This window comes from Rana temporaria, chromosome 2 (genome assembly GCF_905171775.1).
Source record: "Rana temporaria chromosome 2, aRanTem1.1, whole genome shotgun sequence".
NCBI lineage: Eukaryota > Metazoa > Chordata > Amphibia > Anura > Ranidae > Rana > Rana temporaria.
This window is the reverse complement of record NC_053490.1, coordinates 381,583,962-381,608,794: the sequence shown is the minus strand read 5'-3', so window position 1 is coordinate 381,608,794 and position 24,833 is coordinate 381,583,962. Positions and strand designations below refer to the sequence as shown.

The 24,833-nt window shown below is 41.3% G+C and overlaps 1 protein-coding gene across 2 annotated transcripts in view; it reads right to left on the bottom strand.

Annotated features, from left to right (window-relative positions):
• The window catches only part of LOC120927297 (mitogen-activated protein kinase 14), a 109,927-nt gene that overhangs the window by 22,683 nt on the left and 62,411 nt on the right, over window positions 1-24,833 (bottom strand). The window contains exons 7-11 of one of the 2 annotated variants that reach the window (XM_040337867.1): window positions 23,647-23,761; window positions 17,936-18,007; window positions 15,852-15,931; window positions 12,610-12,688; window positions 8,112-8,285 (exon numbers count right to left, since the gene is read on the bottom strand). In XM_040337867.1, coding sequence (XP_040193801.1) covers window positions 8,112-8,285; window positions 12,610-12,688; window positions 15,852-15,931; window positions 17,936-18,007; window positions 23,647-23,761 — 520 coding nt within the window. Of the gene's footprint in view, window positions 1-8,111; window positions 8,286-12,609; window positions 12,689-14,281; window positions 14,362-15,851; window positions 15,932-17,935; window positions 18,008-23,646; window positions 23,762-24,833 lie in introns of both variants that reach the window. The other variant, XM_040337866.1, reaches the window with a different exon arrangement.

Sequence of the window (24,833 nt, the reverse complement as noted above, 5' to 3'; positions counted from 1 at the left end):
CTTCCAATAAATAGAGCTTTCTTTTGATGGTATTTGATTGCCTCTGCGATTTTTATTTTTTTGCGATATAAACGAAAAAAGACCGAAAATTTTGAAAAAAAAATGGATTCTTCTTATAACAAAAAGTAAAAAATATCGAATAAACTAAATTTTAGTCAAACATTTAGGCCAAAATGTATTCAGCCACATGTCTTTAGTAAAAACAAAAACAAAAACAAAAAAAACAAAAAAAAAAAAAAAAAAATCGCAATAAGCATACTTTATTGGTTTTCGCAAAAATTATAGCGTCTACAAACTAGGGTACATTTTCTGGAATTTACACAGCTTTTATTTTATGACTGCCCATCTCATTTCTTGAGGTGCTAAAATGGCAGGGCAGTACAAAACCCCACCAAATGACCCCATTTTGAAAAGTAGACACCCCAAGGAAACTGCTGAGAGGCATGTTGAGTCCATTGAATATTTTTTTTTTGTCCCAAGTGATTGAATGACAAAAAAAAATTAAAAATTTACAAAAAGTTGTCACTAAATGATATATTGCTCACACATGCCATGGTTATATGTGGAATTGCACCCCAAAATACATTCTGCTGCTTCTTCTGAGTACGGGGATACCACATGTTTGGGACTTTTTGGGAGCCTAGCCACGTACGGGACCCCGAAAACCAAGCACCGCCTTCAGCATTTCTAAGGGTGCAAATTTTTGATTTCACTCCTTACTTCCTATCACAGTTTCGAAGGCCATAAAATGCCAAAATAGCACAAAACCCCCCAAATGACCCAATTTTGGAAAGTAGACACCCCAAGCTATTTGCTGAGAGGCATGTCGAGTCCATGGAATATTTTATATTTTGACACAAGTTGCGGGAATATGACAAACTGATTTTTTTTTGCACAAAGTTGTCACTAAATGATATATTTCTCACACATGCCATGGTTATATGTGGAATTGCACCCCAAAATATATTTTGCTGCTTCTCCTGAGTACGGGGATACCACGTGTGGGACTTTTTGGGAGCCTAGCCGTGTACGGGGCCCCGAAAACCAAGCACCACCTTCAAGATTTCTAAGGGCATACATTTTTGATTTCACTCCTCACTACCTATCATAGTTTTGAAGGCCATAAAATGCCAAGATGGCACACAACCCCCCCAAATGACCCCATTTTGGAAAGAAGACACCCCAAGCTATTTGCCGAGAGGCATGTTGAGTCCATGGAATATTTAATTTTTTTGCCCCAAGTGATTGAATATTGACCAAAAAATAAAAAAAATTACAAAACGTCACTAAATGATATATTTCTCACACGTGCCATGGTTATATGTGGAATTGCACCCCAAAATACATTCTGCTGCTTCTCCTGAGTACAGGGATACCACATGTGTGGGACTTTTTGGGAGCTTAGCCGCGTACGGGACCCCGAAAACCAATCACCACCTTCAAGATTTCTAAGGACATTTTTGATTTCACTCACACAAATCTTGAAGGCAGCGATTGGTTTTTGGGGTCCCGTACGCTGCTAGGGTCCCAAAAAGTCCCACACATGTGGTATCCCCATACTCAGGAGAAGCAGCAGAATGTATTTTGGGGTGCAATTCCACATATAACCATGGCATGTGTGAGCATTATATCATTTAGTGACAACTTTGTGCTAAAAAAAAAAAAATCAGTTTATCATATTCCCGCAACTTGTGTCAAAATATAAAATATTCCATGGACTCGACATCCCTCTCAGAAAATAGCTTGGGGTGTCTACTTTCCAAAATGGGGTCATTTGGGGTTTTTTTTGTGCCATTTTGGGGCCTTCGAAACTGTGATAGGTAGTGAGGAGTGAAATCAAAAATGTACACCCTTAGAAAGTCTAAAGGCGGTGATTGGTTTTTGGGGTCCCGTACGTGGCTAGGCTCCCAAAAAGTCTCACATGTGGTATCCCCGTACTCAGGAGAAGCAGCAGAATGTATTTTGGGGTGTAATTCCACATATCGGGGGAGTATGCTTTGCGCGTGGGTGTAAGCGTTACTGGCACTAACTAGCTACCAAGCGGCACCACCGACACTAATACAGCGATCAGAAAAACGATCGCTTAGTGACGCTGGCAATAGGGGGTGAAAGGGTTAACTCTAGGGGCAATCAGGGGTTAAAACCTTTATTAGAAAATGTATGGGGGTACCTAACGCTATAAAAACATGGCGGCGAACCTCAAAAAAAAACTAGCTACCTAGTGGCACGAGCGACACTAATACAGCGATCAGAAAAACGATCGCTTAGTGACGCTGGCAAAAGGGGGGGGGGTGAAAAGGTTAACTAGGGGGTGATCAAGGGGTTAAAACCTTTATTGGGGGGGGGGTAGGGGGCTACCCTGGATCTAACACTAACTGCCTGACACCAACTGCCTGTCACACTGACACTAAATGCAGTGATCAGTAAATTATCACTGCTATTTAGTGACAGTGTGACAGGGGGGGTGACTGGTTTGTGTGCCTATGTGTACAGGTGTCAGTGTAGTGCTTGTGTACTCACTGTGTGATGTCTCCGCTCCTCCGCCGGACGAATATACCGGCGGGAGGAGCGGTGACATCACTTCCTCCTCTGCCTGTGTTTACAGTGCAGGCAGAGGAGGACGCGCATTGGCTAAGAGCGATCCGGAGGGGGCGGACAAAAACGAACCGCCGCCCCCTTATCCCGGATCGCTCGGACAGCCGCAGGTACCGGGGGGGTCCCGATCGGACACCCGACCCACGTCAAGCAGAGCACGTACAGGTACGTTGATGTGCCTGTCCGTGCCATTCTGCCGACGTAAATGTACATGCGGCGGTCCGGAAGTGGTTAAAGACATATGGTAGATAAGCGGTTAAAATACATAAAAAAATATATATATCCAGGTCTCCGCTACCTTGCCTGTTAAAGAAACAGACTATATGATAAATTCTATTCCAGCAAATATATTAAACTACTGCTTTAAAATAAAATTAAAGTTTTTGTTTAACATGCATTTCCCGCATATCACTTTATAGAAGCCACACCTCAAACTTGCATTTCCCGCATATCACTTTATAGAAGCTACACCTCAAACTTGAATTCCATAAAACGTATAAATAGCATGCTAAATATATTGCAGACACACCTATGCTGACATGCATTCAAGTGAATCCACTGTTTACCTGTAACAAAAGATAAGTTCTGCTGCCAGGACACTGTACAGTGTGTTTTGACAGCCCTTATACTTAATAAAACTTTGCCAAAAGAGCAACAGTTGGCAAAAAATAACCACACACACACACACGAAAGATCATAAATATGTTGACAATATTAAACTAGATTCAATAAAGTTGTGCTGTATGGCAATGCTATTAAAACTCAAAGCTAGTGCAAGAAACGTATTCTCTAGGTAGAGACGACAAAAATGAGTTCTTAACCACTTCTCTACTTTAGGTGTTTTTCAGATTTGGTGTTTACAAGACTAAAACAGTTTTTTTTTGCTAGAAAATTACTTAAAACCCACAAACATTATATATTTATTTTGTTCTAATACCCTAGAGAATAAAATGGCGCAGCGGTCCTACAAGCGCACTTTTTTTGGAAAAAAATCACTTTTTTTTATTAAAAAATAAGACAGCAATAAATTTGGCCCAATTTTTTTATATATTGTGAAAGATAATGTTACGCCGAGTAAAATGGTACCCAACATGTCACGCTTACAAATTGCGCCCGCTCGTGGCATGGCGATACCTCACTTGTGTCGTTTGAACACCGTTTTCATATGCGGGCGCTACTCGCGTATGCGTTCGCTTCTGCGCACGAGCTCGTCAGTACGGGGCGCTTTAAAAAAAAAATGTTTTTCTTATTTATTTTTATTTATTTTATTATTTTTTACACTGGGAAAAAAAAATGATCACTTTTATTCCTATTACAAGGAATGTAAACATCCCTTGTAATAGAAAAAAGCATGACAGGTCCTCTTAAATATGAGATCTGGGGTCAAAAAGATCTCATATTTAGACTAAAATGCAAAAAAAATAAAAAAATAATTGAAACTGTCATTTTTTCAAATGACAAAAAAAAAATGTTTTGACGTTTTGACGTCACTTCCGCCCAGCAGAGCTATGGGGACGGGCGAAGGAGATTTTTCCTTCAGTCTCGTCCCCAGTCAGCAGCCGAACGCACCCGATCTCCTCCGCCGCTACCGACGGCTCCGGTAAGCGGCGGAGGGCATGGGAGAGCGGCGGGAGGCCCTCTCCCGCCGCCGATAACGGCGATCTCGCGGCGAATCCGCCACGGAGACCGCCGTTATCGTTCACAGAACCGCTGACACTAAAGATGGATACCTCGGTTGTGGCAGCAGCTGCTGCCGTTACCGAGATATCCATCTTTAAAGTTAAGCCGTATAAAGACGTACAGCGGTTTGGAAGTGGTTAAAAAGGTGGAGATCTAGAGGGTTTTAAATACCATACCTATAAAAAGTATTTATCCCCTATGGAGGTTTTCGTGTTTTACTGTCACAGAACATTAATTCGGAGTAATCTTTTTTTTCTGATCAACAGACTCTTTCATGTAACAGTTAAAACAGATATCTGCAGGCATGCTCTTAAAGCCAGAAGTTTTCTTTGCTATTGAAACATGCATCCACAAGCCCCAGCACTCTTGACAGCTCCTGCTCAGTGGTGTTCTGAAGGGAAGACAGCAGCAGCTCCAGCGGTGCTCAGATATGCTAAAGTTATGGATTCCTGGCTGCAGCGATCCTCATATACAGTAAAACCTTGGATCGAGAGCGTTTTGCAAGACAAGCAAAATCTTTTAATACAATTTGCCTTGATATACAAGTGATGTCTTGATATAAAAATAGCTTCATGTCACAACGGAGTATAAAAAAATAAATAAAAAAAAAATAAAAGAAAAGAAAAGGAGGAGCCTCCAAGTGTAGCAATATGGTTACATTTAATGAAGGTACAACATTTAGCAACCCTTTGCTACACTTCGAGGTGCCTCTCTTCTCTTTTATACCCTGTAAAAAAATGCTTTGATATTCAAGTGCTTTGGATTACAAGCATGTTTCTGGAACAAATTATGCACCCTCCTTTCTGGACCCTAGATCCTGTGCAACTTATTCAACAAAATATGCCCATTGGTGCAATTTTATTTAATCCCACAATAAAATTAATTGCTACACTAACTATACTGCTGCATAGCGGCCGCTTTAAGGGGTATAGGGGGTGCATGCATGCCGGCGGCCGCAATCGCTCCTGACAGAGACTGAATGGAGATCTGTTAATGTAAACACACAGATATCCATTCTGTCAGAGGAGTAGAGACAGATCGTCTGTTCCTAGTAATTAGGAACAGCGATCAGTCTCCTCCTCCAATCAGCCCCCCCAGCTAGAAACACCTAGCAGGGAATGCATTTAACCCCTTGATCGCCCCTAGTGTTAACCCCTTCCCTGCTAGTGACATTTATTTATACAGCAATTGGTGCACTATTATAGTACTGATAGCTGTTTAAATGGCAATAGTTCCAAAAAAGTTTCACTGGCTGCAAAAAAAATTATCACAGCGCGCTCTCTCTCTCTCTAGCGCAAAAAAAAAATGCAGAGATCAAATTCCACCAAAAGAAAGCTGCATTTGTGGGGGGGGGGGGGGGGGGAGGGACACAATTTTTGTTTTGTGGGACACCCCTCGAAATGCATCAGCTTTATTTGAACTCCAGATACCACAACTGTTACTGGCCAGCGGATCTTTCTTGATGGAACTAATGGTGGATTTATACAATTTGCTTGATTTTATCACTTGTTTGTGGCGTATGTTTTTAACATCTTGCAATATTAAAGTGTCGCAAAGGTAATGTGCTCGGCTGGTGCGCCCTTAGTTATTTTTGGGTTTGCCCTGACCTGTGGAGAGTGGCAGCACAGCTGATGTGATTTTAATCAGCCGCACAGTTATTTCTTAAGGGCGGGAGCATTCATTTTCTTTTTTATAGTATAGAGCGCCCCTATAGCAAAGTTAAAAAAACTTCTGCCTTTAGAACCACTCACTTCCTGCCTATGACTATATGACCCATTGCTCATCACACATCCACAATTTTCTCAGGCAATTACTGACATGTATGGACAGTGTACTGAGCTGTATGTTTGCTGCACTGTATTTCCTGATATGTAAACAAATAATGCATTCTGCATGCAGGCCAACTAATCGGCTGGCCGATGAATCGATTATGAAAATGGTTGTCAACTATTTTCATAATCGATTAGTTGTCGATATATTCGTTTTTTTCGGCACTATTGGTAACAGGAAGATTTGAGGTGAGAAAATGACAAGAGGGCAGGGAGCAAAGCTTGTAACCTGGGAAGACCACCTCTCACATCTAGGGATCTGACATGCAAGTTTCTCAAACAGTTGCAAATGTTAAACAGCCCCCCCCATCAAATTGAGGGCACACCTTCATGAGGTTCATGATCGCTGCAATCAGAGAAACCGGCAGCAAAATAAAGAGTATTGGGGGGGGGGGGGGGGGGGGAAGGAGGTCAAACACAACTCAAACAGCTGCCTGATGCAGCAAAATCAGCATCCGCTAAGGCCTGAACATCCACCAGGTAACAAATAGTAAATATGTGAATGAATGACCAGATGGCAGCTTTACAAATGTGTGATGCAGTATCTCGATGCTGAAAAGCACAGGATGCACCAATGGATCGAGTAGAATGACCCTTTGCGGAGTGAGACTGAACCACAACCTGGCAGTTTCACCTTGCAATGGTGGAGCGAGATGCTCCATGCAAAGAAACCTCTGGTAGCACAACGAGGGAATAAAACTGTCCCATCAAGGTCAAGGCAGCGAGGCAGATTAACAGCTTGAAACCACATCCAGCAGTGCTGGACAGGACAAAAGAAATTACAAGGTCCTGATTAAGGTGAAAATATGATGCCACCTTGGGCAAAAAGAATACCTTAGGCCAAAGGACAACCTGATCCTTGTGAATTACCAGGAAGATAAGACAGTCTGCTTTGACACTCTTCTGGCAGAAGTAATGCAAGATCAGAAAAAACATCTTGCAAGGTTGGCCAAGTATATATCTCTGATGGGTTCAAAAAGGAGGCCTTTAGCGTTGAAAGAACCAAATCACACAGAGCAATGTCAAGGGGAAACATCATAAGTGACTTCCTGTACAAAGGCCTTCATCAGAGAATGCAATGCCAATGGCCAATCTCTGAGCCAGGCCTGATTAAATTGAGGATACATTCTACTGGCGAGAACTACCATAGTACTGGCAAGGACTACTTTCCACCACTCAAGCAGTAAAGTCTTCCAAATGTGGGGATAGACTTTGAGAAGTTGATTTTTTTTGGCTTTTAAAAGGGGTAGGGGTGACCAAAGTCCACCAGGCCCCAACCTCTCAGGACTTATGCTTTAACAGCCAGGTCATCAAAGTCAGCAACTAAAAAACAGGATAGAACACCAGACCCCAAATACAGTAGATTCAGGTGGTCTGGTAACACAGAGGGAGAGATAGTGTCAGAGGAGACTGCTGTGAATGCTAACAGAGGTTGAATCCCCAAGTGTTTAACAACCTATCCAGCCCCCATTCTATGTAGGTCTGCCAGAGAGCGAGGGAAGGCATTTAAAGAATACTCATCTTGACCAGGAATTGAAGACAACCCAATACTGCTAGACATGGTGCAATTAAGCAAGCTGAGGCATAACTGCAAAAGAAATGCAAATATCTAAAAAGAAGTGCGTGTCAAAAGAGTTGCAGGTAGTCAGGTACACTATATCTACCCACTCTGCCTGATATGAAATACAGTGTATGTACAATGCCTGGCAACAAGGGCAATTTCATTTTTGGCTGGGTATGTGCATCCAGGAAGGCTACAGATGGGCCCTAAACATGGGGATTTCAAGCAACCTTCTTGTGGGAGAGGGAAATGGCTGTATTATGCGTGGAAAAAAATGCAGTCTAAACCACACTTCTTACAAATCTCTCTATACATGGCTCTATTAAGAAATTTGCTGCAGAGGAAGGCCAAATCTGGACAGTTGCAATAAAACTTTGAAATACATAGAAGCTTAAAATCTAAACGACCACATCATTTTGAATGGGAAAGGTATTTTGTACACTTACTTTTCCATTCTTCTATATCAAGCTCCCGACTTTCAAAACTTTGGTCATATGGCTCAGCTATAGGTTCATCATCTGGGTCATGGTACTGAGCAAAATAGGGATGGGCTAAAGCTTCTGCTGCAGTTATCCTCTTGTCTGTGTCTAAAACAAGCATCTTCTCCAACAGGTCTACAGCTAACACAACAGGATTGGAAAGAAAATGTAATCTATGATTAGTTATAAATAAGTTAAAAGCTTTAAAATACAAACAAACAGTAAAATACATGAGATTAATACGATTTATAATTTTCCAAAGTTTCTGAAGAAAACTGAAGCCAAGCAGTATGATTGAAGTGATCACATATCTCCACTGTGATTTACACAAGATACTAAAAAGTTTATCCAAAACCAAAAATGTAATATATTGCAGCTTACTAGCAATTGGTCTGATGGATGAATAAAAAAATTCCAAGCTTCTTTCCTTTATCCTCACCTGAAAATCCTGCACATAATGTTCCTAGGCAGCTACATCACTCCTTCACTGTGTTTATGGAGGAAGCCATGGTTGTCACCCTAGGCTGCTCGCCATATACGGTCTATAAACATTCTGTATCGCTTCCTCGCTATTACATGGGTAGCGGGAGCAGAGCAATCAGTAGTTTACTGGACAGATAGGCCTAGGAGGGTAGATTTTTTTTCGGTGCAGCTCACAGAAACAGACAAGGACATTGCATTTGACAAGATCAAAAGGTCTTTTCTGTATTTGCAAAAAAATATTTTTAGCTTGGAAGAAAAGGCTGCACTACGTTACTTTGGGGTTTAATACCACTTTAGTTAAAGCGTTTGTTAACCCAAAAAATAAAAATGGATCCTGCGTCTTTAAAGCATGTTATATGACACAGTACTTGTGCTGTGTCACTTGCCCCCCTGTAAGAACTAAAAAACCTGGCTGATCCTGACAGTTTCTGCCCTCCTCTATGTAAACTGACCACAGTGTATCATGGCTGCTGAGTCCTGACACTGAGGTCAGTTTACGTGCCTTCATTATCCGAAGCCCTGCTATCTTTCTACCCTCTGCTCACATGTCCTCTTCGCCCCTGCCTGTCAGCTTAGGCCTGCCCCTCCTCCTGCTGCATAACCAACATGTACGCACCATCAGTGTTGTCTCCCATTGTAGTGTCCCATGTGTGCGATTTATATTAATAAAAAACACAATGCTGTAAAAACCTAAAATTTAAGAGCGGTGATCCGCAATCACATGACCGGCCAGCTCTCTCCTCCTCCCAAATGACATCAATGGGAGAATCTCGGCCACTCCCACTGCATCTTTCAGAGGAGGAATGGAGAGAGTCAGCCAGCCATGTGATAGCTGATCTTGGCTCTGAAATGAGGCATTTACAGCATTTTTTTTTAATCACACACAGAGGGGGAACACTACAATAGGAGACAGCGCTGATGGTACATACATGTTAGAGTGGCTTAACAACCACTTTAAAGTGGTTGTAAAGGCAGATGTTTTTTTCCCCCGCACCAGTGGGGGAACCCAGAAGAGAATCAGGGCTGCTCTGTGCAAAACCATTGCACGGAGCAGGAAAGTACAACATTCTTCTTTAAATGCAAATAAATAAATATATATATTCTCTCCTACTTGCAAAGTGATGTGAACAAGCTCCATAAAGATTAGGTTTATGCAGGCTAAAAATTCAGCAAGCTTTAAGAGATTGTAAAGTCTTTTTTTTTTTCTTACCATAAAAGCTCTTTCCTTGCTTGTTAGAAATGTTTGCCTTACTGTACACCGACAACGGTGCATGTGCCTTTAGTGAACTTTGTCTCATCAGCTCCCCCAAACACCTCACTGTTGGCGTAGTTGGCACGACTACTGCTGCACTTTTTATTTTGTGCTCAGAGCAGCTACTGTTTAACTAAGACATGTAATATTGTTAAGTTTTTTTTGTTTTTGCATAAAGCTTGATCCTATTTAATAAGTAAAAAAAATTAAATAAAATCACCACACAGTAGAAGCAGCATCTAAAGTAAAGAAGGTTATTAAAAACAAAGTACAGCATTTAATATACAGTCAAAGCTGTGTTAATGCATAATATTTTTTTATTATCACAAGTGAACTAGCTCTTCAAGTGTTTTAAGTCTGCTCAGCTATTTTTAGGCCCCTTTCACACGTGCGGACCGTATGTCTGCTTTTTCATCCATCCGTTTGCGGATGAAAAAGGGACATACATTGGTCCCTATGTGATTGCGGGTGACATCGGATTAACATCCGCTGACACAGGTAATCGACCACCTCCGCAAACATCCGATTTTGCAGACCGAAGAATTTTTTTCTTCCGTCTACGGATCGGATGAACGCGGACATACGGTCCGTGTTCATCTGCTCCCCCCATAGGGGAGAGCGGAGAAAAGACAGGGCAGTCCCTGCAGTGTGCGGAGACCACCCTGTCATCCGCCGGCTCAGCAGGGATCAAATGTTCCGCCAGTATTTTTTGATAACATACTGCATTAATTTTGCCAAACATTTTTACCAAATTTCCTGTGCCTTTGTATCTCACACATCCCCAAAACATCAGCGATCCACCTCCGTGTTTCACAGTAGGAATGGTGTACCTTTCATCATAGGCCTTGTTGACTCAAATGTAGCATTTATGTCCATGGACAGACAGCTCCTTAAATCTTGACAAGTGGGTTATGTTCCTGTCCACAGGAGAGGACTAGGCAGAAACATGTTAGATAATTAAATACGTTACCTTAACAGAGTTGAACAGCCCCGCCCAGGGGGCGGTCCCTTCAGAGATAACCCTCCTCTCTGCAGCATGCAGCCTCAGTTCGTAACAAGCAGTACAAACCTAAAAAGGAGGGGTGGGTGCTGTGTCCGTTCATGGACGACAGAGAAAAGTATTTTACGGTGTGTACAAAAAAAAAATCATATTTTCTCTCATCATACATGGACAGACATAGCTCCTTTAATCTTGACAAGTGGGACGTCCCCAAGCAGTGTCAAAACTGAGGGGTGGGAACAGTATCAGTAAAACCAATTTAACTTCACCCCAAAACAAGCAGAGCTCCTCAACGGAGGAGTTGCAACTTTAAACAGCCGCCTGCAAAACCTTGCGACGAAAGAAGCATCAGAAGATGCACTCACAGCAACCTTGTACAATTTGGAAAAAATGTGAATGGACGACCAAGTCACCGCCTTGCACACCTGTGCTACAGACGCTTGATGTTGGAAAACCCAGGAAGCACCAATTGCCCTGGTCGAAAGTGCTGCGACCAAAAATAAAAATTTTCCTCAGGGCCCAAAGGGAGCCATACGTCGTTCTCCTTTGCTAGGCAGAAAGAAACTGAGGCTGCATACTGCAGGGAGGAGGGTTATGTCCGGAGGGACTGCCCCCTGGGCGGGGCTGTTCAACCCTGTTAAGGTAACATGTATATAATTATCTAACATATTTCTGCCTAGTTATCTCCTGTGAACAGGAACATAACCCACTTGTCAAGATTTTAGGAGCGGTGTCCGTCCATGGACGATAAGAGAAAGCTAAATTTTGGTCTCATCATTGCAAATGACTGTGCCAGAAGGTTTAAGGCTTGTCTCTGTGCTATTTGGCGTATTGTAATACTTTGTGGCAATTGCGTAGTAATGGCTTTCTTCTGGCGACTCGACCATGCAGTCCATCTTTCTTCAAATGCCTCCTTATTGTGCATCTTGAGTCTTGTATTTCATCTGACATTATTTGTGGGGTTTTCTTTGCATCCCGAACAAGTTTTCCTGGTAGTTGTGGCTGAAATTTTAGTTGGTCTACCGGACCATGGTTCGGTTTCAACAGAACCCCTCATTTTCCACTTCTTGATTAGAGATTAAACACTGCTGAATGGCATTCTCAATTCCTTGGATATCTTTTTACAACCCTTTCCTGTTTTATACAGTTCAACTACCTTTTCCCCATGACTCAGAATCCAGAAATATCAGTGCAGTACTGGATGAAAGATGCAAGGGGTCTGTCAGGAGTTCAGAAACTCATTGACCTTTTATACACACACACACCAATTACAAGCAATTTTCAGGCCAAAATCACCAGGGTATGTAAACCTTTGATCAGGGTCACGTGGGTAGTTTCTGGTGCGATTATAAAAAAAAAAAAAAAAATGGACAAACAGTTGATTGATAATAAATGGCTTCAGCCAAACACCAACCATGAGTGAAAATAGTGTGTGTGTGTTAACATGCCGAAAAATGGACAAGAAATCATAAAGTTCTGCCAGGGTATGTAAACTCATGTGGACATCTGTAATTGCTGAAATGAGATACATGTCCATAACCGCTCTCTACAGAGCACTACTACTACTGTGCATTAGTATTTACCCTTAAGCCATAGCTGGAGATGCAAATTTCTGCCTGTTTAACAACACTTAAGAAAAAGTAACACAATATTCAACCAGCAAAGAAAACTCTCAGTAGGTAATAAAGAACAATGTATGTAAAAACTGAGTAATAAATGGTTTTAAAAACCTTGAGGGTTGGCTCCTAAGAAGACATCTTCAAAATTCATTTTCGGCATGTATGCCAGTGACTGGATATAGTTTCGTGCCTGACATTGAAGAAAAAAAAAAAAGGTAGAAGAGATCAGTTAAAAAAGACTGCATCTGAAATAAGAAATCAGACACTTTATGGGAAATGCAAGTTGCTCATTAAACTTGCACTCATGGCTGCTTTTACTTCTAAATCAGTATTCTGCAGTTCCATGACAAGTCGTGTCAACTACAGAAAGTGACAGCAAGCACTGTAAGTGGACCAATAATGTGGAAACCAGCTCACAATGCAAGCCTTTCTCTGATAAAGTTTTTTTTTCTGCACATGTTAAAAATGCCCATTTTAGGCCTGAAGATTACCTAAAAAAAATTGTTGAAAGTTTACTTAATTTAGCAGTTGAAATGTTTAATAGCACAATTTGTGTGTGTCATAAACAATAATTGTTTTAACAAATCTAGAGATTTAGCTCATAAACAGTGAATATTGATCCTAAAAATATTGCTCTCACTCTGACATGGTGATCGCCAATATGTTTTCAAGTGCATCCAGAGCACATGTTTATTTGGGGGGCCTTTGTAGAATTTTTTGGAAGTTCTTCTTTATTCTAACTTACATTTTTATTTAAACTTCATTGCCATCACAAGGTGGCTAACAAGAGTGACATTAGAATCTAATGTCACCTCAGCACCCTACTTAAGCCAATTTAGCACAGACTGTTCTCAACTGCCACATTACAGAGCAAATAGAAGAAAATTATATGTTTTATTAGAAAGTTGGCAGCAAAAAAACGATTTTCATGCCAGGATGGAGTACTTAAAATGGGTGTAAAAGCCACTTCAGTCAAGTAAAAGCTTGAGTTATTTTTGGGGATAGTGTTGCAATTTTTATGGGAATCCATGGCACGGTTAACCAGTGGTGTATATTATTTCTACACTATAAAAAAAAAAAAGGATACTGGAAAGAAGCAATCCCATGGCATGCAGAGTTAAAATGTAGCTGTATTCAGCATATTTAGGGCAGATCTCACATAATTAGGTTTCTGAATTTAGCAAAAATGCTGTGTACTAGGCTCAGTTCACACTGCAGCAATGCAGGAACATGCAAATCCACTGCGGGTTCCCGCATCGCATGCCTCCCAGGCAACAGTTCACACTGCCCTATGCAAACTGCTGCGAGTGTCAATTGAAAGTTAAATGACACCCCCCAAATCAGTTTGCATATCGCAGTGCAAACTGCAAATACAGACAGGAATTGGATTGCATGGGTGTGAACACCCATGCGATCTGATTCTGCTGCGGACCAAAAAAAGGTCCTGTGCGAGATTGGTCTGAACGCAATGCAAATTTAGCCATACTATCTGTATGGCTGAAATCGCATCGCACAGAAATCGTATCAGATGTCAGACATCGCACCAGTGGGAACCAGCCCTCAATTCAAACCAAAACCAGGGATTCGAGAAGTCTTCTCACTAGCAGATCAAAGCCAATTTGTGCTTGGTTGCAGTGGATCACAAATGTGCTTGGATAAGCGCTCGATTTCACGCGACTTTAGAACTTGCAGCCTTGAAAGTATTCTATTTTAACTCACAGCCCAGACTTTATATGCAGCTTGTTTTTAGCTATACATTATGTAGCAAATATAGGCACCTCACCTCATGGCTGGGCATCCTGTTAATCAGATACAAGGGAGGTGTTCCAGTCAGACGCATGATTTGCTGCAGCTGATTAATATCTTAGGGGCCTCGTCAAGGGCTTTATAAGTAGAACATACTGCGCTGTCAGCAACTGGGAATATCACCTTAGGGCAATATCACACAATGACCTATATAACAGAGCTTCAGCACAGCATTCCTAATGTTCTTGGAAAACGCTGTGCTATGAAAACAATTGTAATTATCCAGTTTATATCTTAAAATGCTAACTCTCAAAATTATGGGTAACCAAAATTCAGACATTACTAAAAAAAAAAAAAAAAAAAAAAAAAAAATTACTTTAAAATGTGCAAATCCATATACAAATACTTCCAAATAGTTTAATAATTCTGCTCACAAAATTCAATAACCATGCTTTTTTTTTTCAAAATATTCATGCTTAAGAAAGTATCACCATCCACACTCTTTACACTAACCACACAATAAAAAAGGCACAGACATGCAGATCAGGAACACAGCAAAATGCTTAAAGGGTGTGATCATGAAACCAAGTTAAGGATATTGTAAAATTCTAAACTATTTTATCCCCCTTTGCTATTTTGCGATTTAGGAGTCGTTATTTTTTCAAGCCTAGACCCAAATGTTTAAAAAAGGCATTGCCTGTACAGTTTTTTTTTCTAGATTTCTTAAAAGGTGTTTCTTCTAATAAACAATGAAGAATACGACCAAGAGCCTGCTTTAATGCCAGGCAGGAAACACATGCAAAAAGCAAAGGACAACCAAGCCCTGCTTTTCTTTATTTCCTTGTCCGCATCTATTTCAGTATAAAAACTGCTATTCCACCATTTCAGCAATGCTTTTTAGGTCAGGTGCAAAGTGGTGTTTGCCATTCCAAATTATTTTGAAACCCCAAAATCTGTAGTAACCAATACAAAAGGATGTAAAAAAACATCAATGTACTGATGGGAAAAAATATACGTTCTGGAATCTCATTTTAGTCATACTCTTGTTCTCTAGGCAGAATGGGCAATTTTAATTTTTCATATCTGCCCCACTATTTATATATATATATATATATACTCCCAGTCCAAACACTGAAAAAATAAGAAGGCAGAAAGTACTGTTACAGATGCAAACTATGCAACTTGTTTCACAAACAGTTTTATGATTATTACCCTTTAAGCTTTAGTGTGAAAATGGGAAGGATGAAGGGGGGAAAGGGGATGGTGGGCATGCAAATATGTATTAATTTTAGTAATTTCATTAGGAGGGGTGCTCATTATTTAAACACACTTTAGAAAAAATGATTAGGATGTTTGTTTTAGTGTTAGGCCAAGGATAATACATAGACACTTATGTGCCACCTTGATTTGTGCGCACAAGGCTCTAATTTATAGAAGTGATAAGAAATCATACAGAGGAATAATCATGTAATCGTGCAAGAGCTATTCGTATCAATGATCAGGAACTCTTATAATATCAGTATTCACCATGGAAGCTCAGGGTGCATAGAATGCTTAGAAATAGCTGGGACACATTTTAATCTCTGTGACACAAACATAAGACTCACAGCCTCCGAGGAGATTTTCTGCAGTAGCTCGGGCTCAGGGGTTCCAACCAGCCTCAAAATGAGCTTCAACTGATCAATATCTACAGGTGGGCTATGAAGGAAAATGTGTGACAAGTGACGCAATTGCCACAAACCAGACAAACGGTAGGGATGAGCTTTCCCCTTCATACAGGACTACTTTAGAGAGACAAAAAGGGTTTGGAAAGGGTTACACAGACACATTACTGAAGATGGGAAATGAAAACAGGATGGTTTACACCAAAGCAGGAATAGCAACAACATATGATACAATACACTCATGCACCAACCACAGATAGATAAAGAGTCAAGCACACACAAATATATATAAACAACAAAAAAAAGGAAGGACTCAGAAGTGGTAGATCAATACAACTCATTCAATCAATACGACTGGACAAATCAATAGCATTACAAATACACAGAAAATACTTTTTAATGTATAATAATAAAATGAATATGCAGGCAAATTTTCCCTTAGCTATTAAGAACGTGAGATGCAGAACACTATTTGCTTTTGCAGGGTAGGCAAGTGCAAGCAATTATGCATTTCTTTTTTTCTGATCAAAATTTCCCAAAATCTGACAAGCTGCTGAAACTGAGAAACTCCTGTACTGATAAACTTTTTACAGACAATGTTCATGACTATTCCTAATGTCCTTTTGGACCTGAAGTCTGACAGCAGTTGTAACAGAAATTAAGCCTCAGTCTGCAGCATCTTATTTACCAAACACCAACATTTTCAATACCTGATCAACTGTATTAAAAAATCAGATACTAAAATATAAACACAGCTGACAAATTTTCAAAGTGCTATACAAGACCTAGCTGTAAATGTAATAATTGTCATTGCACAGTATTGCCTTATATATATATATATATATTTTTTTTTACAGCAGATTATTACTTTGTTCAGTATTTGCCAATTAAAGTGTTACTAAACCCACACAGCAGTAAAATCAGTATGTATATGCAGTAAATCACGCTTGTTACACTCACTGTGGAACCTAAGGGGTTAATCCATCTGCTGCGTACTCTGCACATGGTCAGTTTGGTGTGTATTGCTAGAGGTTTTTTTTGGGGGGGGGGGGGTTCATATGATCAGCACAGGGCCAATTAGAGGGTCAAGGGTCAGGCAATAAATTTAAATTAGAATTAAAAATCCTCCTACAAGCTTTAACTAGTGCTCTGCTAGACACCAATAGAAGTCACAAGACTGCTATATGCTGCTGATAAGAAAAAGGTATTTAGCCGTTTATAATTTACAAATATAATAGAATTTTCCATGTTCTGTATACTGTGGGAGACCAGATATAGTGAATGTGGGGCCCTGGGTTTAGTAACACTAAGAGAGAGAGAGAGAGAAAATTATATATATATATATATATATGTGAAAAACCCACATTTTGAAACCTAAGGGGTTTTGCACAACATGGAACCATTTCTGTTCTAGTGCCGGGTCACACAAGTGCAATGCCAGACATGTAATTTGCACCGCATCGCTGTGCAGATCGCATGCGATGTCTGCGCGATGCCAATTCAGCCTTACAAACTGTATGGCTGAAATCGCATCGCATTCGCACCAAAACTGTGCAGGACCCTTTTTTGGTCCACACTGGAATCGGATCGCATGGGTATTTACACCTATACCTCACACTTGATTCCTGCATCATTTCACAGTTTGTACTACGATCTGATCTAGGGATGTCATTAACTTTGCATCGACAACCCCAGCGGTTCACAGATCTCAGTGTGAACCACTTTGCGATTCAAGTACTATGCAGGACAGACACTAAATTGCAGGGTCTCCTACATTGCACCAGTGTGGACCGAGTCTTCGGTTTGGGATGACAGTTTTAAATATTAAAATATTTTTAAAAAGAACCCATATGCTATGTATTGCCAAAAAGCAGCATGGTTAATGACGTTTCCTTGAATAAGCAGTCAGATAAGTGCCTTTATTTCAGATTGCTGTATAATAAAAGGCTAAATATTTCTGAAATGCAGACATTTGTCATAAATACAACATTATTCCTTTTTTTTTTTTTACAAGAATGAAAGGATACGGTCTGTGCCTGGAAACAGGGTTCGACCCGTTAAGAGTTCGGCCATTATACATCCAACGGACCAGATATCCACTGAAAGACATTATGAAAACTTAAAAATGAAACACCATCACTACACCTAGAGAAAGTTGCCTTAATCATAAAGTGCCCTGAAAAATTATTCATAAACCTTGAAAAATTTTCCAAATTTTGTCATGTTACAACCAAAAACATAAATGTACTTTTATTGGGATTTTATGTGATAGACCAGGGATAAGCAATTAGCGGACCTCCAGCTGTTGCCAAACTACAAGTCCCATCATGCCTCTGCTTCTGGGTGTCATGCTTGATGCTGTCAGAGTCTCGCTATGCCTCATGGGACTTGTAGTTTGGCAACATCTGGAGGTCCGCTAATTGCATATCCCTGCGATAGACCAACACAAATTGGCACATAATTGTGAAGTGTAAGGAAAATTACAAATAGTTTGATTTTTTTTTTTTACAAATAAATATCTGAAAAGTGTGGCATGCATTTGTATTCAGCCCCCTTTACACCTGTGTAATTTAATCTCATTAGAAATACAGCTGGTCTGTGAAGCCCTCAGAGTTTTGTTAGAGAACCTTAGTGAACAAACAGCATATTGAAGGCCAAGGAACATACCAGACAGGTCAGGAATAAAGTTGGAGAAGTTTGAAGCAGGGTTAGGTTATAAAAAAAATATCCCAAGCTTTGAACATCTTGCAGAGCACTGTTCAATCCATCATTTGAGTATGGCACAACTACAAACCTACCAAGATAGAAGATCCTGGACTGCCGCACTCCTTAAAACAATGTCTATTGTACAAATAAAATCCAAAAAACAACCAAAGCAATGCAGTCAAAACATAGTGGACAACAGGAAAAATCATGTCAGCCACCTTTTTCCTGTTGTTCACTACGTTTTGACTGCATTGCTTTGGGTGTTTTTTGTTTTTTTCTTTGTACAATAAAGACAGTTTTAAGGAGTGCAACAGTCCAGGATCTTCTTCTATCCAATGTACCTGTGCATAGCCAGCACCCTTTTGGTTTATTGGGACGGAAGCAAAGCCAAGGGATCAACAGTTTTTAGAGCGGTATTATCTTACAAACCTACCAAGACATGGCCATCCACCTAAACTGACAGACCAGACAAGGAGAGCATTAGAGAAGCAGCCAAGAGGCCCATGGTAACTCTGGGGGTGCTGCAGAGATCCACAGCTCAGGTGGGAGAATCTGTCCACAGGACAACTATTAATCGTGCACTCCACAAAACTGGCCTTTATGGAAGAGAGGCAAGAAGAAACCATTGTTGAAAGAAAACCATAAGTCCCAAAGTCCCATTTGCAGTTTGCGAGCCATATGGGGGACACAACAAAACATGTGAAAGAAGGTGCTCTGGTTAGATGTAACTTTTTGGCCTAAAAGCAAAAACCACTATTTGTGGTGGAAAACTGACACTGCATATCACCCTGAACACACCACCCCCACCATGAAACATGGTGGTGGCAGCATCATGTTGTGGGGATGCTTTTCTTCGGCAGGGACAGGAAAGCTGGTCAGAGTTTATGGGAAGATACAGAAAATACAGGGCAATCGAAGAAGTTTCGTTTCAAAGCATATACATGTGTTAGAATGACTCAAAGTCCAGACTTAAAGTGGAGGTTCACCCAAAAAATAAATTTTTAACATTAGATTGAGGCTATTTAAGGGGAGCAGAAACGGGTATTTTTTTTTTAAATCAATGCCGTACTTACCGTTTTCGAGATAGATGTTCTCCCGCCGCTTCCGGGTATGGGCTGCGGGACTGGGCATTCCTATTTGATTGACAGCCTTCCGACCGTCGCATACAGCGCGTCACAAGTTTCCGAAAGTAGACGAACGTCGGTGCGCAGGCGCCGTATAGAGCCGCACCGACGTTCGGCTTCTTTTGGCAACTGGTGACGCGCTGTATGCGACCGTCGGAAGGCTGTCAATCAAATAGGAAAGCCCAGTCCCGAAGATCATACCCGGAAGAGGTGGGAGAATATCTCTCTCGAAAACGGTAAGTACGGCATTGATTTTAAAAAAAATACCCGTTTCTGCTCCCCTTAATTAGCCTAAATCTAATGTTAAAATTTTTTTTCGGGTGAACTCCCTCTTTAAATCAAATTGAGAATCTGTGAAAAGCAGATTTTCAATTCTTGCCAGACGCTCTTCATGCAATCTGACAGAGCTTGAGCTTTTTCGCAAGGAAGAATGGGAAAAAAATTTCACTCTAGATGTGCAAAGCTGGTAGAGACATCCCAAAAAGACTTGCAGCTGTAATTGTAGCAAAAGATGGTTCTACAAAGTATTGATTCAGGGGGGCTGAATACAAATGCACGTCACACTTTTCAGATATTTGTAAAAATAAACAATTATAATTTTCCTTCCACTTCACAATTATATGCCACTTTGTTTTGGTCCATCATAAAGTCCCAATAAAATATATTTACGTTTTTGGTTGCAACATGACAAAATGTGGAAAATTTAAAGGGGTATGAATACTTTTCCAAGGCACTGTAAATCTGCAATGTATTTTTTGTCCTCTACTGTTGACTAAACTATTCTGTTCTGAAAATTGAGAGGGAAAGCAAGAAAGAGTAACTCATACACTGACTGAACTGCAGGAGAGGAAGAAGAAAATCCTACAACCAAAAACAAGGGCTGCAAATCCAAAAATCCAGCGATGTGCACTAGTGCCTCGGCCTTCAGGGACTCTACCTCCTGATTGACTGAGACACAGCAGTGATGACATTTGCTTCTGCTGCCGTCAAAGTCAGTTAGCTAATCAGGAGAGAAAGGTGGTAGTGCTGAATCGTGGTTCTGTGTCTGAGCGGACACAAAGCTGCTGTTTGGCTGCTCCCATAGCAAGCTGCTTGCTGTGGGGGCACTCGACAGGAGGAAGGGGAGAAAAACAACTTTAGTATCACTTAAAAATACAACTGGCAATGCAGCAGGCATTATACATTTCAAGCAAACAATTTTAACTTTTTACATCATTTTTTTTTTTTCAGAAAAAGGAGTTTCCACAAATCAGCAATTTTGCTGCTTGCATGTAAAATGAAAATCGTATTTAAACTAGAAAAGCTACAATTTCTGGGAAAATTGTGTGAAGTGTTCTTGCCTCTACCAGTAGTTTACAACTGGAGTGGGCGGAGTGGCTGAAGTAACTGTTGTGTGGTTGGAGTGGGCAGAGTAACCGTTGTGTGGTTGGAGTGGGCAAAGTAACCGCTGTGTGGTTGGAGTGGGCAAAGTAACCGCTGTGTGGTTGGACTGGGCAAAGTAACCGCTGTGTGGTTGGACTGGGCAAAGTAACCGCTGTGTGGTTGGACTGGGCAAAGTAACCGCTGTGTGGTTGGACTGGGCAAAGTAACCGCTGTGTGGTTGGACTGGGCAAAGTAACCGCTGTGTGGTTGGACTGGGCAAAGTAACCGCTGTGTGGTTGGACTGGGCAAAGTAACCGCTGTGTGGTTGGACTGGGCAAAGTAACCGCTGTGTGGTTGGACTGGGCAAAGTAACCGCTGTGTGGTTGGACTGGGCAAAGTAACCGCTGTGTGGTTGGACTGGGCAAAGTAACCGCTGTGTGGTTGGACTGGGCAAAGTAACCGCTGTGTGGTTGGACTGGGCAAAGTAACCGCTGTGTGGTTGGACTGGGCAAAGTAACCGCTGTGTGGTTGGACTGGGCAAAGTAACCGCTGTGTGGTTGGACTGGGCAAAGTAACCGCTGTGTGGTTGGACTGGGCAAAGTAACCGCTGTGTGGTTGGACTGGGCAAAGTAACCGCTGTGTGGTTGGACTGGGCAAAGTAACCGCTGTGTGGTTGGACTGGGCAAAGTAACCGCTGTGTGGTTGGACTGGGCAAAGTAACCGCTGTGTGGTTGGACTGGGCAAAGTAACCGCTGTGTGGTTGGACTGGGCAAAGTAACCGCTGTGTGGTTGGACTGGGCAAAGTAACCGCTGTGTGGTTGGACTGGGCAAAGTAACCGCTGTGTGGTTGGACTGGGCAAAGTAACCGCTGTGTGGTTGGACTGGGCAAAGTAACCGCTGTGTGGTTGGACTGGGCAAAGTAACCGCTGTGTGGTTGGACTGGGCAAAGTAACCGCTGTGTGGTTGGACTGGGCAAAGTAACCGCTGTGTGGTTGGACTGGGCAAAGTAACCGCTGTGTGGTTGGACTGGGCAAAGTAACCGCTGTGTGGTTGGACTGGGCAAAGTAACCGCTGTGTGGTTGGACTGGGCAAAGTAACCGCTGTGTGGTTGGACTGGGCAAAGTAACCGCTGTGTGGTTGGACTGGGCAAAGTAACCGCTGTGTGGTTGGACTGGGCAAAGTAACCGCTGTGTGGTTGGACTGGGCAAAGTAACCGTTGTGTGGTTGGACTGGGCAAAGTAACCGTTGTGTGGTTGGACTGGGCAAAGTAACCGTTGTGTGGTTGGACTGGGCAAAGTAACCGTTGTGTGGTTGGACTGGGCAAAGTAACCGTTGTGTGGTTGGACTGGGCAAAGTAACCGTTGTGTGGTTGGACTGGGCAAAGTAACCGTTGTGTGGTTGGACTGGGCAAAGTAACCGTTGTGTGGTTGGACTGGGCAAAGTAACCGTTGTGTGGTTGGACTGGGCAAAGTAACCGTTGTGTGGTTGGACTGGGCAAAGTAACCGTTGTGTGGTTGGACTGGGCAAAGTAACCGTTGTGTGGTTGGACTGGGCAAAGTAACCATTGTGTGGTTGGACTGGGCAGAGAAACTTTATGAAGATGTGTGGGAGGAGCTACAATTCCCCTCCCCGTGGTGTGGGAGGAGCTACAATTCCCCTCCGCGGTGTGTGGGAGGAGCTACAATTCCCCTCTGCGGTGTGTGGGAGGAGCTACAATTCCCCTAAGTGATGTGTGGGAGGAGCTACAGTTCCTTTCAGAGCTGTGTGGGAGGAGCTACAATTCCCCCTCAGAGCTGCCAGGAAACCAATATTTCCTGGCAACTCTCATGCCTTGTTTATGCAGGCTCTAAGCACAGGCCAGAGTATTGTGCCTCTCCTGAATACTTTTAACTCTTCAAACGGTAGTAAAAACTATAAATCCTATAGCGAAGAGCTTTATATTGTGAGAATCACAAGACCCAGGCCTACATTTTGATGCATAGTATGTCTCTGAAATATTAAAATTGAAGGCACAGTCGCAGTTTAGATATTGCCCTTCAAATTTTAGGTGTCTAGAGTGCAGTTTCAATGAATGTCAATGGATGGTGTGAGTTGCAAACAAATGGTCATATTGTGAAAACTATCAGGACTATGGCTTAGCCATGGACATGTGTAGTGGAAGCAGGGATAGCTGAACATTTTTATATAAGATTTGTGTAGGTCGGTTCGAAAATGAGGGAGTGGTGGCAGTTTAGATACTCATGTCTTGATTTTTCAGTTTTTGTCATCCCACACTCTAGTTTCACCATTCATGCCTATGGGACAAATGTCGCTGCAAAAACGACGATCAGGAACAATACACATGTTTCGGTATATTACTCGTCTATGTAGTGTAAAAACTGTGGGAGGGGTTATGGTGGTAAATTTGGCTATAAGAATAAAAATAATATATATGTGAGATAAAAATAAGTGATCTTGCTATGCAAGAACACTTAATAATAATATATATGTGAGATAACAGCAAGTGGTCTTGCTATGCAAGAACACTTAAAAAGAATAGGCTTTACCTGTCATGTTATAATGCATCCAGTTTAACATGATTTCTGGAGCCCGGTACCACCTTGTTGCCACATACCCAGTCATCTCTTCATCCGTGTGGCGCGCCAACCCAAAATCAAGAATCTAATGAACACAATAACCTTTTATCATAAATCAGGCAACGAGAGATGCTCAAATCCTGTCACCGTCTTATGTAAAAAACAGACTACAATGACAGATGCACATAAGACATAACCTTTGAAGTTGACCACCAACACTTACACCCCCCACCCCGTTCGCACCTTTAAGTTATAAAAAAAAAATAAAAATAAAAAAAAAACAGTGGCGAATTGAAGCCCATCTTGCCATCTCTGAAGAACTATAGAAATTCAATTTATTGTCAAAAGACGTTATATATGCAGGATTTTCACTTTTACAAGATGAGATTCTAGAGTAGGGCCAAAACAACTAATCGATTATGAAATTAAAACTGATTACTCGGCCAGTAACATAATGGGGTTAAAAAAAAGAAAAGAAAGACACAAGCTTTTTAAAAAAAAGGTACAAAAAGAGCAAATAAATCGCTACTGTAAATATTACTCAGTTCTACAGTAAAAAAATGAACCCCTTACAGTAGTGATTATCTGCTTTTTTGTACTATAAAAAGGGGCAATTAATTTTTTTAACCCCATTATGTTACTTAAGGTCTTAGGCCTGGTTCACATCTGTGTTTTTTGGTGCTTTTTTCAGAAACGCACTACAGTTCATTTACATGGTTCCCTAAGGGGAAAGGTTCACATCTATGCTTTTTTTTGGCCGCTGAGTATTTCAAAAGGGTCAGGGACTTTTTTTTTTTTATGGAAAATTATGCTTTATTTGGTTCAATATACTTCAATGGAGAGGCTGCAAAAAAGCATGTGATGCGTTTTTGCAGCAGTTTGTTTTTTTTTAATCTGCCCAACAACTAATTTGCCCAAAAAAAAAAAAACGCAAATCACAGCAAAATCACGTGCCCAAAAATCGAAACGCACAGCAAAAAGCACTGCAGAAACAGATCAAAAAAGCAAACTGTATAGGTGTGTACCGAGCCTTATGCTGGACACGAATCAATTTTCAGACGAGAATATTCATACGAAAAATCTTTGTACATTCGCTGAATGAAAGAATGTTTGACATTTTCACATTCAGTTTTTTAAATGAATGCAATTTCTCAACG